At 35.4% G+C, this 13,572-nt stretch overlaps 1 protein-coding gene across 9 annotated transcripts in view; it reads right to left on the bottom strand.

The window, feature by feature from the left end:
• Window positions 1–11,651, bottom strand: part of LOC106057896 (uncharacterized) — a 39,153-nt gene extending 27,502 nt beyond the window's left edge. The window contains exons 1-6 of one of the 9 annotated variants that reach the window (XM_056026596.1): window positions 10,847–11,640; window positions 9,508–9,549; window positions 8,414–8,696; window positions 5,897–6,084; window positions 2,314–2,389; window positions 933–1,085 (exon numbers count right to left, since the gene is read on the bottom strand). In XM_056026596.1, the coding sequence (XP_055882571.1) occupies window positions 933–1,085; window positions 2,314–2,389; window positions 5,897–6,084; window positions 8,414–8,658 (662 nt within the window). In that variant the 5' untranslated portion in view covers window positions 8,659–8,696; window positions 9,508–9,549; window positions 10,847–11,640. Of the gene's footprint in view, window positions 1–932; window positions 1,086–2,313; window positions 2,390–5,896; window positions 6,085–8,413; window positions 8,697–9,507; window positions 9,550–10,846 lie in introns of all 9 variants that reach the window. The other 8 variants (XM_056026597.1, XM_056026599.1, XM_056026601.1 and 5 more) reach the window with 8 other exon arrangements.
• Window positions 11,652–13,572: the final 1,921 nt, after the last annotated feature.

The raw sequence follows: 13,572 nt of genomic DNA, 5'->3' as shown, positions 1-13,572 counted from the left end.
AGACCATGTGGTCTATAGGGCAGTTGATGTAAAGTTCATCTGTTTGTGTGGCCTACGGTTAACGAGGGTGTCATGTAGCCAGCACAACGACCAACCGCCTTTACTTTTCCCCAACTAATATCAGGTACCCATTGGAGCTGGGTGGACTCAGAGGCGCCTAAGGATTCCGAAGTTGAAAATCTCAGTCTTCACCAGGATTCAAAACCGGAGCTTTACCGCTCAGCTACCGCGCCTCTCCTGGCCTAACTGAAGTCTTATAATTGATGTAATTGTTTTGAAAAGGCTCAATCTCTTAAAGCTCAAAAAAATTATTTTCGCAATAAAAAAAAGTTTACGAAAATTATGTTTACATGATTACTATTCGTTATAATTTAGGTCTAATTTATAATGCATACTAATTAGTTTTTTTCTCTTTAAAAAACTGCTTGGGTATATGATTTTAAAAATTAGATTTTTCGCTTTCAGAAAAAAAAGTAGTAACTTTGAATGGTCTAAAATAATGTGATGTCGGATTTTCAATATCTTTTCTAGTTTACGAGATCTAAACGGGACGGACGGACAGACATTTCGCACAAAACTAATAGCGTCTTTTCCCCTTTCGGGGGCCGCTAACAAAATGTTGGCCAAAAAGTGGAAAGTGAAAGTATGGCTGACTTCGTATAGCAAGGCGCCGTATCTTTGTGGAAAGCATAAAAGCAGAGGACACCAGTTTGGAATAGCCCGAAAACATCACTGGCGGTTGATTTATGTGGAGACAACTAGCATTCCTACACGGGATGATCTAAGTCTTTATGGTCAAAGAACAACTTGCAATTCATTATCATATTTCATTGGGTCCAACCTTTTTTGTTAACTAGACTCCTAATACTTAATAAGTGTAGGTTAAAGTATTAATCTGTACTCCAAAACTAAATACATTGAAAATCATTTACCCAGTAGGCGACAGTAGAATGAGAAAAAAAATCAATCCCAAGATCACTGTCGATGCAATTATTGCTGCAATATTGACGCCTGTCAACCAGACCACGTTTTCCTTGATATCATCACAAACTGTTTCATTTGAAGACTCATCAATGTGACAACATCTCAAAGATAAAACACACAAAGTTGAAAATTTATATTCAGATCAAGAGACATACAATGAATATAGGCCGTACAAGATTAAGTTTAAAGCAACAGACTCTACTGCGACAGTCCACTAAGCTAGGTTTGAATATATAGCTCTTTCTGTTTTGAAAGACAATGGGTCTGCATTGATTAATTACTGAAGAGGCGGCCTTTTGTCTAATGCCGCTGCAGTCCTTTCGCTCTTGGCGAGGTTCGCAACAACATCCACAGTCTGATCTTTAGCGATTTCCACATAGTAATTGATGTTTCTAGTTCTGAGGTCCCCTTGAGGACATCTATGCAGATTTTCTTGGATCTAACTCTTCGGTAAACATAAAGAATATCTTTGGAGATTCTCTCTGATAAAGTTATTTCTGGTAAACTTATGTTGTGTCAATAGAGCATAGATATTGTGCGTATTGGTTTATTTCAAAACTACCACAGGCTACACGACCATACGTTATGCCAATTAAGTTGGGATAATGACTAACTGTCGCCTTCCGTGTTATTTTAACCGCTTTGCTATACCAGGAGAGTTTTATCCAGGGCGAATTCTTTACCTCTCTGGATTTCTCTGATGTGATGTAAAGGAATGCTTCGCGTTACATTTGGCACCAATTCAGTTACCTTCGATAAAGTCTAGTATGGAATTGGTGACCTAAGCCGCTGTATTTATCTTGAGCTTGCCTCCTAAAACAAGGCCGTTAGGGTTAGCGTAAATGATAACTACACGTGGTAAATATAGACAAGCCGTGAATATTTAGAGTAGGCTTTTCGACACATTTATTACTAACTAAGTTCCTAAACATACAATTATTTTGTTTCAATTGTTCTAACTCCGTGCCTTGCCCACCGCCATCCAAGTTAATTCAAAAGTGCGCTCTAACTTGTGCACTGCTAGAGACTAGACTTGGAATGAATGTTGACATTGGAGAAACCAAACAAAAGAAATTCGCCCAAGTCAAGGAGCCAAGAAAAGAAAGTGTGCTAAAGGCAGACCCTGCTAGCATGTGATTGTGATGTCATGGGAATAAACACCAATCCTCGTTATAAAATGTAACAGTTTGTTTTGTTATTATAGTACTAACTGTAGTATTGCCCTTACAGTAGAAAGAAAGTAGAATCTTTCTTTGACATGAAACAGTTCTAAATTAATTTTAAACCACACACACATTATGCAAAGTAGCACGGGATAAAAAGACTTACTTAAATGATATTACTCCAGTATTGCCACTGTTCTCTAAATGAGCTGAACAAAGCTGAGAATTGGCAGTCAGAACTTCTGCAATATTTTATCAATCAACAAATTTCAGATTTTTGTAAAAACCATGAACTGAAAATAATTAGTTGGTCCCATAGACTATATATATACAGGACTGCCAACTGTGCGCACCACGCCTATATTATTCAATTAAATAAGTCCCGTACACCGAGGCGTCCTTGGTTGCAGTGTAGTGTTAGAAGAATAACTTCCGGTGAATTAGTTTACTATAGAAAGAAACCATCACTAAAGATAAACACTACGTTCAAAACATTTCTTAGTCATAATTTTGGTAACAGTGCGATAGACATAACCAGATTTTTATAACAACAAAATCTGATTTACCAACTTAAAAAAAGAGCATTTAAATAGATAATGTTCTAACTAGTTTATATATATAATTAAAAACCCATTAAGCACTTTTGTTCAAAAACAAATTATAGTAGTGTGTATGGTCGTATATGTAGATATAGTTAATAGCCATAGGTCCCTAAGTCTGGGTCAGAGTTTACATGTTTACTACGTGTACAATTAATTTTTATTGAAGTAGGCACAATGATTCTAGAATTCTATTAGGTGAAGAAAAATTTGGAACAATCAATTTTTTATGACTTTAAGAATAATTGGATGTTATTTAGGATTTAATTAGTTTAAAAAATTAACTTTGAAGAGCTGAAAGTTTTATGCATATTTTCAATTAGTCATAAATACACGATTGCTTGTAATTTTTAATGGCTTCATTCTCCATTAATAGATATATATATATAATGCATACTGCATGCTATCTTAAAAGAAACTACAAATAAATTTTAAAAATAGGTATAGAATCTAGATGTAAAAAAAAGCTGGTAAAGATGTCAGTGTGTAGGCTCATAGACTCACTATTGTTTGTTTTTTTTTGTCTGACTCACTCACAGACTTAACTTCTATAACCCATTATAGGCCTATAGGCTACCTAAGTAATAAATGACACTCTCAAAACTGTATTGACTCTTTCATTAATCGCTTATTTAACTCATATTAGTAGTATACAATGTAAAAAGAAATTATCAAATGTGATGAAAAGAGAAAATATATATATTATCCAAGCTGGCATTATCATTCAAACATCGTGAAGGTCATAAAATAAGTTTATACCGGAAGTACCTCGTCTCACATTTTGGAGTTGAACGAAACTTATGCTTAGTTACCCTTAGTGTTGGCAGTCCTGTATATATATAGTCTTTGGTCGGTCCGTACATTATAAGATACTGGCTTAACCCACCGCCTTCGTCTGTTCATTTCTTACCAGATTTATATTGTTGATTTGGCCATGACCTTCTCCCTTTTGTTTCATATTTATAGCAATACAAATATATAAAGTTAAAAACTTCCATTACATTACTTTGGCCAGCGAGTTCTAATATCTATTACGTTGAATTAGACCTGCTCGTAAATTTGAGACAATATAAAATATTTTTTGAAGTTTTGCTAAGCAATGCATTGTTGGAAAGGTCCATCATTGTTCTAGCATTGAAATAAACTGATGGAGAACGAGTGTCACAACACATTGAATGCTTCAATGTTTCTCTATACACTGAATTTACTTAGAAGAACAGTCCACAGTTTCTCAGTCCTTAAGTAACTTTTGTAATAAATAACAAACTGTCTGTTGTGTTTCTCTCTATACTTTAAAGTGTTTTATTATGTAAAAATTGAATATAAGAGTGATAAATACAACAACAAATAAACGGCCATTAAAAGAGGAAAAGCCGCTATTAGTTTTGATGAAATGTCTGTCTGTCTGTCACGTTTACATCCGAAGAACATAAAAAAAGCATTGAAAATCCTAATTTATAAAGTTTTCCAACACACTAAGTTCAAGTGCAACGGCTACTGAAAAAACAAAACAGCAATAGTATAATAAAGTATAAAATAAAAGAGTAATGTGTGTCATCTGAGAGAAAACCAGTTAGTTATTAAACCGTTTTTGTCACAAAAATTCGCCATATTAAAATAAGTAAATAGAAAGTATAAAAATATTAATCAATATTTATCAGAGGTAAGGTGTTCATTATTAAAGTTTCTCAAGCATGGCGGAAAAACTATAAATAGAAATCTTTTCGGTGTATCCGGTCTGCAGAATAAGGGACGTGTTGCTAAGCAAACGTTTTTTTTTAAAGCTTAATTTGTTCCACCTTTTAGCACCACATTATCGACATTTCTTAAGAGCTCTTCCATTTATAGAACAAAAATAAACTCGTAATGGAGTAATCATGTGACTTTCACAAAAAAAAGTGAAGTTCTCCCTTTCAGACCTTGTGATCTATCGGGCAGATGATGTTAAAGGTCATCTGATTCTTTGGCCCACGGTTAACGAGGGTGTCATATGGCCAGCACAACGACCAACTGCCTTTATTTTTCTCTAACTTGTGTCAGGTACCCATAAGAGCTGGGTGGACTCAGAGGCGCCCAAAGATCCCGAAATTAAAAGTCCCAGTTTTCACTAGGATTCGAACCTGGGATTCCGGTTCGGAAGCCAAGCGCTTAACCACTCGGCCACCGCGTCTACGACACTGGCACAACTCAAATTTTTTTTTGAAACTAAAGACCTGTGACGTGGCAACGAGCTATTGGTCTAAACTGCCCACAGGTTGTGACGTTGCAGGTCAGTGTTCAAGCAGTCTCGGGCGGATTCGTCGGGGTCAACCTATGTTACTCATTTTGAAATCTAAATACTTCCTTTAAATAGAAATTGTTGTGTTCTACAAAAGTAGCAGAATGTGTAGAAAATTGGAGTCTGTGCTGGTAAAGTGTGCACACATCAACACTACTTTTATTCAGTACGCCGAACACCAAAAAAAAAAAAAACGTTGCTATTTATAGATTAGCAAAAAAAAAAAATATACATAATACCTATATTATAAAACTTAAAATATGATAAAATATATATTTTTTAAATATTTGGTTCAAACTGGGTATGGAAACCATCATTTTGACACCATCATCTTCTTGGGCGTGCGTCGGGCAGCTCGCAATACATACTTCAGCGATTATTTATTTATGTTGTCATTATTTGGACATTTAGATCTAACACTAGACCTAGACTGCTGATTTAGATTTTAGAACTCTTAAGTTCTAGTCTATATCTACTTCTAAATCTAGAATATAGATGTAATAGATTACGTAGATAATATAAGTAAGGGTTATATAATCTTTTAATTAACTTGAAGACATTCTGAATCAGTAATACCTTACATTCGGAAATTCCCGAACGCGATAGTCAATTCAAAACCCATGTTGGCTCTAGACCTAAGGCAGACAGAGTCCTGTACTCAAGTCAAATTTAAATGTATTTATTTTTTACTTTGAAAAAAAATTAAAACGATCAAACTAGAGTTTTTCCCATGTGGCCAATGAGCTTGTAATTCTTTTCTCAGCGAATCGTTAAAGCAGTTTTTGAGATCCGCGGTAAGCGTCCAGGTTCTTGATAGTTCCATTAAGTTCTGCTCTGAATAGAGGTATTTTAATAAGCCCTCTAAGTCTTACCTTTCAACAAATACTGTCTTGTTATTGTTTCTACTTCTTCGTAATCTGTGGAGCGTATGCAATCGTTTGGAGTGGCATTTAACTCAATATGTACAGTCTGTATATCGAATAAAGAGCTGGAGATGGTGAAGAAGTAGTCGTAGATCATTGGTAAGATATTCCGGATCTTTTCGTTGATATTAAACCAACTGAAGACGTACATGGTATCAAGATAAATACATTGTTTTAAAAAAGAGCAATAAAACATACACAATGGGCTATGTTGCTTCACATAAAAATTATTTAGGCCTATGTGTCACACTCGAATAGCCCAAATTTTCACTATAAAAATTACATAAGTCATTTATCTAAAGAAGAAGTTACGAAAGTAATATAATATAAAACCACATACCTATATATACTGCAATAAATATAGGTATTTTCTCTCTATTTACGATTTATTTAAGTAGGTGCTGTTTTACTATTACACACTAGTATCAGATTTTAGAAAAACCCAAGTTCGTTTTTTTTTTATGTAACGCTATTCGCTAACACCGTATAGATCTAAATGTTTATTTGTATAACTACAATAAATAGACAACGTTTAATAATAATTTGATTTGCATTACTTTATCCTCTCACCATTGGTCAGGGCCTCACGCCCTCTTGTGAAAATGTCGGCTTCCCAGCACGACTTCAGGAAAGCTGCAGTAGTTAATACGAGTTTATAATGGGCTTGTTGTCCTAAGACCATCCTAAGACGTTCTGTAGCAGGCCACTCAAAAAAACGTCAATATTACGATGGTACGTTAGTCTAGAGAAATCGGTTTGTAGCCTACTTCCGTAAAAACGGTGTACACTCTAGAATCACGTTGTTGAAGAGACATTAATAAGTTTTCTTTAAAAGAAACTTTTGAATCGATCTTGCTGCTAACGTAGAAAAGTTCTACTTCGACGATAAAACGACGTCACATAATTAATAATTTAATTTGTCTTAAAATTTAGTAATAAAGTCTCTTTTGCCTAATTAATACTCAAATATAAAATAACTGCAATGCAAATACAAACAATGTTTGTACTTAAAAAAAATTGCCTTTGCTTCCCCCTTTTATCACATAGCCTAACTTTTTGGACATTTTTACCAAATAAAATAAAATAAAATATGTACAATATTAGTCAATTAGGCCAAAAATAAAATATATAGATCTATTTTAGTACATTAGATATGCCTAGACATATTTGGGTATATATCTAGAGATTTATTTATTTTTAATCTGCTAGTTTTTGCCGATATTCAATTTTTCTATTTTATAGTTTTTGCCAATATTCAATTTTTTTCTCCATTCGGGTGTCACCCACCAAATGGATGTCACCTGTTGCGGACCGCACCCCCGCACCTCTAGTGACGCCACTGGATGTGGGTTATCTTTTATATCTTTTATATTTCTATGAGTAATTACTTATTTCTGTGTGGCATCCGTCACATGTTTTTCGGAAAGTATTTTTGTTCTGTACTCTGTACATTTAGTACGGTAGGTTTTTGTGGTTTTTAGCGACCCCCGAAATGGGAAAAGACACTATTAGTTTTGTGTGGTCTGTCTGTCTGTCCGTCTGTCCGTCCCATTTAGATCTCGTAACTAGAATAGATAGTGAAAATCCGATATATTTTAGACAATTCAAAAATCTGATGCAACGGCTACTTTTTTTCTTTTCTGAAAGAGAAAAATCTAATTTTTAAAATCATGCAGTTTTTTCAGAAAAATACACCACTTTTACAACTATTTACTATGAATGGTAACAAACACGGATGGCTCTTTAGAAGGTAGGATACCTGTTTGCCATATTTTTCTTAAGGGAATTTTTTTTCTTCAAGCTTTGAAAGAGAAATTGTCTCCTTACAAAACAATTATATCAATTAGATGCTCATTATAAGACATCAGTTAGGCCAGGTTCACATTTAACTTCACATTCACTTTCATCTATCCCTTGGGCACCACACAAGATCTGTTAACCTTCTTTCTCCATTCTTCTCTTTCATTTGTATTTGATAGAATTTAATTCTGATATTCTTTCTGAAAATATTGAAACCTGCCTTTTTACCTGCCTGTGTGGACTACTTCGGGGGCGAAGACTTTTTTTTTACCCAAGTTTAGGGCGAGTTATTATTTTTAAATATCTCCTTGAAAATCTCTATATAAAATATTCTTACACAACAAAAATGCATACTTAATTAATACATTTTAGTTGTAATATTTAAATTACAACGCACATACATATCAATACAACCTAATCAAGATTATAATAGATAATATTTAATGATTCTTTCACAAACCAAATCCCTGATAATTGACGTACAGATACAATAATAATATAATGTAAAATAATGTTCATACGTACTAGATGACAAGAAAACTAAGCCAGGTATAAATAGATTATTTTAAATCAGAAACAAAAGTGCTATCGGAAATAAGCTTACATATTGATAACTAACCAATCAATCGACTGATTAACATAACGATGTGAATATTTCTTCCCTACCGCAATGGTTGAAATCTTGTTGTGTTGGCCGTGTCTAACGAAGTTATATTCTCCTTGTTATCATTGATGTAGGTCACGTGATATTCCACAAAATCTCTTTTGTCGATTTTACTAATAGATGGCCATTGTCTTGCTTTAATAACTTGATTACTAGTGGACAGTTTGCAGTGTGCTAGTTGACAGGCGATAGGCACAAATACATTGAATGTCAACAATGACACAAGTGAAACCAGAGGGTAGGTCATTCTGGATCAGTTGATCTCTTCAAGCCTTTATACAGGATCTAAAACCATTAGATCAAATAAATTATAGCGTTTTTTTAAATTGTAGGCCATATAGCTTATAAAGTATGTTTATTTTTAATTATCTTGTAAATTTTCAACTTGTTAATTACAGAGGTTTGTTAAAAAGAGAGGATAATTAAGTTATACGCATAACCATGTTTACCTCCCCTCATTTTTTTTCCAAACGAGAAGAATTTGGTGCTCAGTCCGCTTAGCAGGCTGGGGACATGGGGGGGGGGAGCGCTGTAGGCCCCCAGAGTGAGGTCCGTGAGGGTTTTTAGAATGTAATGAAAGAAACGCTGCTCTAGTGGAACTGGGAAGAGTAATTTCTAGCATATGGAAATAATAAGAAATATGCCTTTATCCACTAGAGCAGCGTTTCTCAAACTGTGGGGCAGGGACATCTTGACAAAAAGGTGGAGGGGCATTTTAAAACATGGCGTAATTCTTCTTGACGTTTTTATGTTAGAATGTTCAAAGTTTTCCTGACTGTTGTGTATCGTTATGTTGGCATAGTTCTACATAATAGTGTTGACCAGTTTGGCCTCATTCTTGATTAGACTTAATCGGATTTTAATCTGTACCTTTTGACCACAATGAATCTCCAAAGAAAAAAACTTTGTCTAGTATGCAAAACAATATTTAAAAAAAACAACTTTCTGGACTAGATTTTACATAAATTTGAATTTCATACTTGTCAATATTTCTGCGAAATAAAACCGGACAATTGTGTTATAATTATGGAAAGTTGCAGTAGAACATTAAAAACTTAATTTACAAATACAAAAAAAAAAAATCTTAAATACTTACAATTCTACGAAATCCATAGGCATAGTCATATCACCACATGGGCTTATGTGATTCGTGAAACATTCCAATAAAGAATAAACACTGTACTCTCTACTACTTATCATTAATCTTCAGAATCAATAACATTGTCATTAAGTAGCAGGGGCGGACTGGATGTCAAAATCGGCCCAGGCATTTCTATACAATCAGGCCCATAAATTACATATATTTTGATGGACATCCAATTATAGGTCCTCAAAATCATTATATTACTTTGAGCATCGATAACTGTTCACATGCATACAATGAGCTCTGTATTTCTATAAAAAAAACAACAACAACATAGCCCTTATGTTGCATTTTAATCGCCCAGTGTGTAGTCCCTAAAAGCATACTAGTAGATCTGTCTACGGATGTAAGCTATTACATTATTTCGAATAATTTATTAAATTAAAGTACAATTACACTGTACAGAGATTTAAGAGGGCCCCGTTTGTAAAAGAATATTATAAAACCTGTAACAATTTAATACATAGTGGCATCCATGCGGCCCTTTCTGTGGTCCTACTGGACCATTTGGGTACCGGCCCACCGGGCATTTGCATGAATGCCCATATAGCCAGTCCGCCCCTGTTAAGTAGACTCTTTATCTAGATCTACATTTCAGATTGAATCTAGTTTAGAAATCTACATTCTATCTTGAGACTAGATTGTAACTAGTCTGGATCTAGCTCATCCCGACTGAAGATAATTAATTAGGATAGGCCAACATCTACTATCAAGATTATTCTATATACAGTCAATATCTATATCTAGAAAAATTCTATAGCTAGTATAGATCAGACTCTGTAGATCTACTATCTATACAATATTGAATATACTTCTATTTATAGATAGGCACTATACTTTTCAACGCCAAGACCTAATATAATAATAATACGACTTTTCATCGAGTCCGAAGTTTAGTGAGGAATGGAATATTTCCCGTGGACAGGCATCACCAGCTGTGACCTACGTATTTTCCCACAACCAGGGCAAGTATAACCATTGTCCACCTATGGTCAATTAAGATTTTCTTTTCGCCGTCTGTGTCAGTCCTCGGCAGCGGATTTCCTTTAGGTCTCAAATGTGCATCCCGCGGCCCTGATATCAAGGGACTCCCCCCCCCCTCCTCAGCATACAAACATAATTTGCTCTTTGTCAGCTTTTAATCTAAACTTCAGGTCCAGCCTGTATCTATAATCGCCCCTTAAATACAGGCTGAATAAGTGCATGGTGAGAAATTTATTCGGTACAGTTCAGTCAGGGCATTGCATGATATATTTACATATAATAAATTAAACAAAAAAAAGTAACATACAGGTCTAAGTTACAGATCTTGCAACTTCAGCCAAGGGAAAGACAACAATACAATTCGTCCAAGAGTTCTTTCATTAATACAGCCCACCATCTGCGAAATTATAATATAGTTTCATAAACCCTTCCACAATTGAATAACAAATTAACTTCTATATAGTTAAAATACTCATCGTGTTCTTGGGAAAAAAAGAACCAACATAAACTCCAAAACCAAACAGTCAAACTATAACTCAACAACGAAGAGCATAGCTGTATGACAGAAGTCACCACTTGTAACTCAGTACCAAATAAAAACTTTACAAGACTGTTCCTGTTCCCCCTGAAAATGTCTTAATTTCTAGAAAATCTGAGAGCGGAGAGTAATGGGGGGACGGAGAAAATTTGTATTTTCCTTCCCTCCATTTTAATTTCAACTTTCAAAGATTTTTTTCCAAGTAAGCACGTTCTCAGATCTTACACACAAAAGTCCCTTTCAATGAAGCGATGTGTTTATAATGAAAATCTTAGCCAGGCATAATAGGTATGACCTATTGATATGGTCGGTTTCCTTCAGGTAGCGTGCACATAAACTAGCAACTGGGCTATAGAACGGGCGGACCGGTGTAAACATAAGTACGCTTGGTTGACAAAGTGATTAGCACAAGCTTTGAATAAATCTATAGAGTTTATATTCTGGTCAAAAAGACAGTGATCTTATTTCCAAGTGATATTTAAGAATTACTAGAAATATAAGTGCACGAATTTCAATGTTAGTAAAGGCGTAAAAACTAATGAAATACACAAACATTTATATAACTTAAACGATGCTAGTATTTCTAAAAAAAGTTTCTAATAAATTACGGGTAAATTATGTTGAAAAGTAAAGCTCTCTAAAAAATAATACCCCCCCCCCCAAATAAAAAAATATCATGCTCTATTATGTAATACTAAAACTAAGCACATGTGATAAGTTTCAATACAATTTATTTATTAAAACACCTGAACTTAAAATTTATATCTAAAGTTATAACATAGGGTGTACGTACAACTTCAAAATTAAAATTAAAAATGGCTGTATTCAAAGTGCTGTGATATGTCTGACCCATCATTCTTTCGGAAGACGCTTATTGTGCCCAAGAATAGGTTCTTCCTGAAGTTAGTGGGAAAATTGTAGACTCCCCGCAATTGCCAGCAAGGGGTAGGGGAGAGCCAGCAGCTCCCCCAGCACGGGGCGGAGCCTCGCCGCCAAGCACTATTTCTGATATTGAAAGCCAAAAAAATGCATATTCTGAGGTATCTACAGTGCATTTTCCTGCTATTAAAAAGTTTTATTTCAAAAACCTAATGTGCTATTCTTACTGACTTAGACTCTCCCGCGCCTTTCGGCGCATTTGCCGTCAAGCTGTTTCCACAAAAATCTGTCACTGGTAATGTCCGAAGCCTCTTCCCACCTGCTCTGAGGACCTCCATGAATGTGTGGCGCCGAATTGTACAAGGATGTCATCGCAACTCTTCTTATGCCTAATTCATTTTGTCGGAGAACATGTCCCGCAAACCTCATGCGACGCTCTGTCACAATCTTACTAAGGGGTCGACTCCCAGTTCGGCATAGGATTTCCTTGATTTACATCCGATCTCAATATCTGACTAAAATCTGTCTTAGCCATCTTTGTTGAGCTACATTTAGTGTTTTTCAATTTCGGCAGATAACTATTCACTGCACTTTATTAATGGAGCCCCGCCACTGGTAGAAATGTGTAACATATCTTGAATACGCTCTTGGAATTAAGTGACTGTAGTTTGCTTTAGATTTTATATCGAAAAAGTGAAGTTTTATCGTCAAAATCATCTGTTGGGGGTTTTAAACTAAAAAATCTCTGGAGGTATGTTTTTTTAAAAATTCAAAACCCCATTTAGCTACGGTCATAGAATTTAGTAACTGTAGTTTGCTATAGAATAATATTGAAGATAGAGGTTTTCCACCTCAAGACGCTCTGTAGGGGGATTTTAAACTGAAAACCATCTGGAGGGTGTTTAAACTTTTAAAAAAGCCATCTGTAGGAGAGTGATTTAAACTCAAAACCCCCAATTGTCTTGGCTACGCTCAAATAATTACAGTGTATAATTTGCCTTTTTAATATTGAAGAGGTATTTTTTAGCATCAACCCACTCTGAAGGGGGTTTAAACTCAAAACTCCTTTTGGCAACGCTCATAGCATTTTTAGTGCGTACAATGAAGATGTATTTTATAGCTTCAAACCCCGCTTGCTGAGGGTTTAAACTCAAAACCTCTTTGGCTACGCTCATAGATTTCTGAGTTTGTAATTTTCTTTTTTTTTTATATTGAAGAGGTATTTTTTAGCTTCAAACTCCACTGGAGGGGAGTTTAAACTCAAAACCCCTTTCATCATCATCCTCATCAAACTCCATTAGAGTGAGAGCTTGAGAGGCTCAAATCCTCTCTTGCAAAAGCCCTGGACAGAAACCCTGCTGTCTTGCGTAGTGCATAAATGTCGCCATACAGGTCGAGAATTTTGGGTTTCACAGACCTGTCGAGACGGAGATCAGCAAGTCTGAGGCAGTCAAACAGAATATGAGGCACGGTTTCCTCTTCTTCCCCGCAGCGGGGGCACCGTGAATCAAAATTTGGCCATAGCCGCGAGAAATATGAGCCAACAGGACAGTGGCCTGTCCTGCACTGTGAGCAATAGCTTGCTCAGGCCTGGACATCCTCCACCACGGGGAAGT

Source organism: Biomphalaria glabrata, chromosome 4 (genome assembly GCF_947242115.1).
Source record: "Biomphalaria glabrata chromosome 4, xgBioGlab47.1, whole genome shotgun sequence".
Classification (NCBI taxonomy): domain Eukaryota; kingdom Metazoa; phylum Mollusca; class Gastropoda; family Planorbidae; genus Biomphalaria; species Biomphalaria glabrata.
This window is presented reverse-complemented; position numbering and strand designations above follow the sequence as displayed.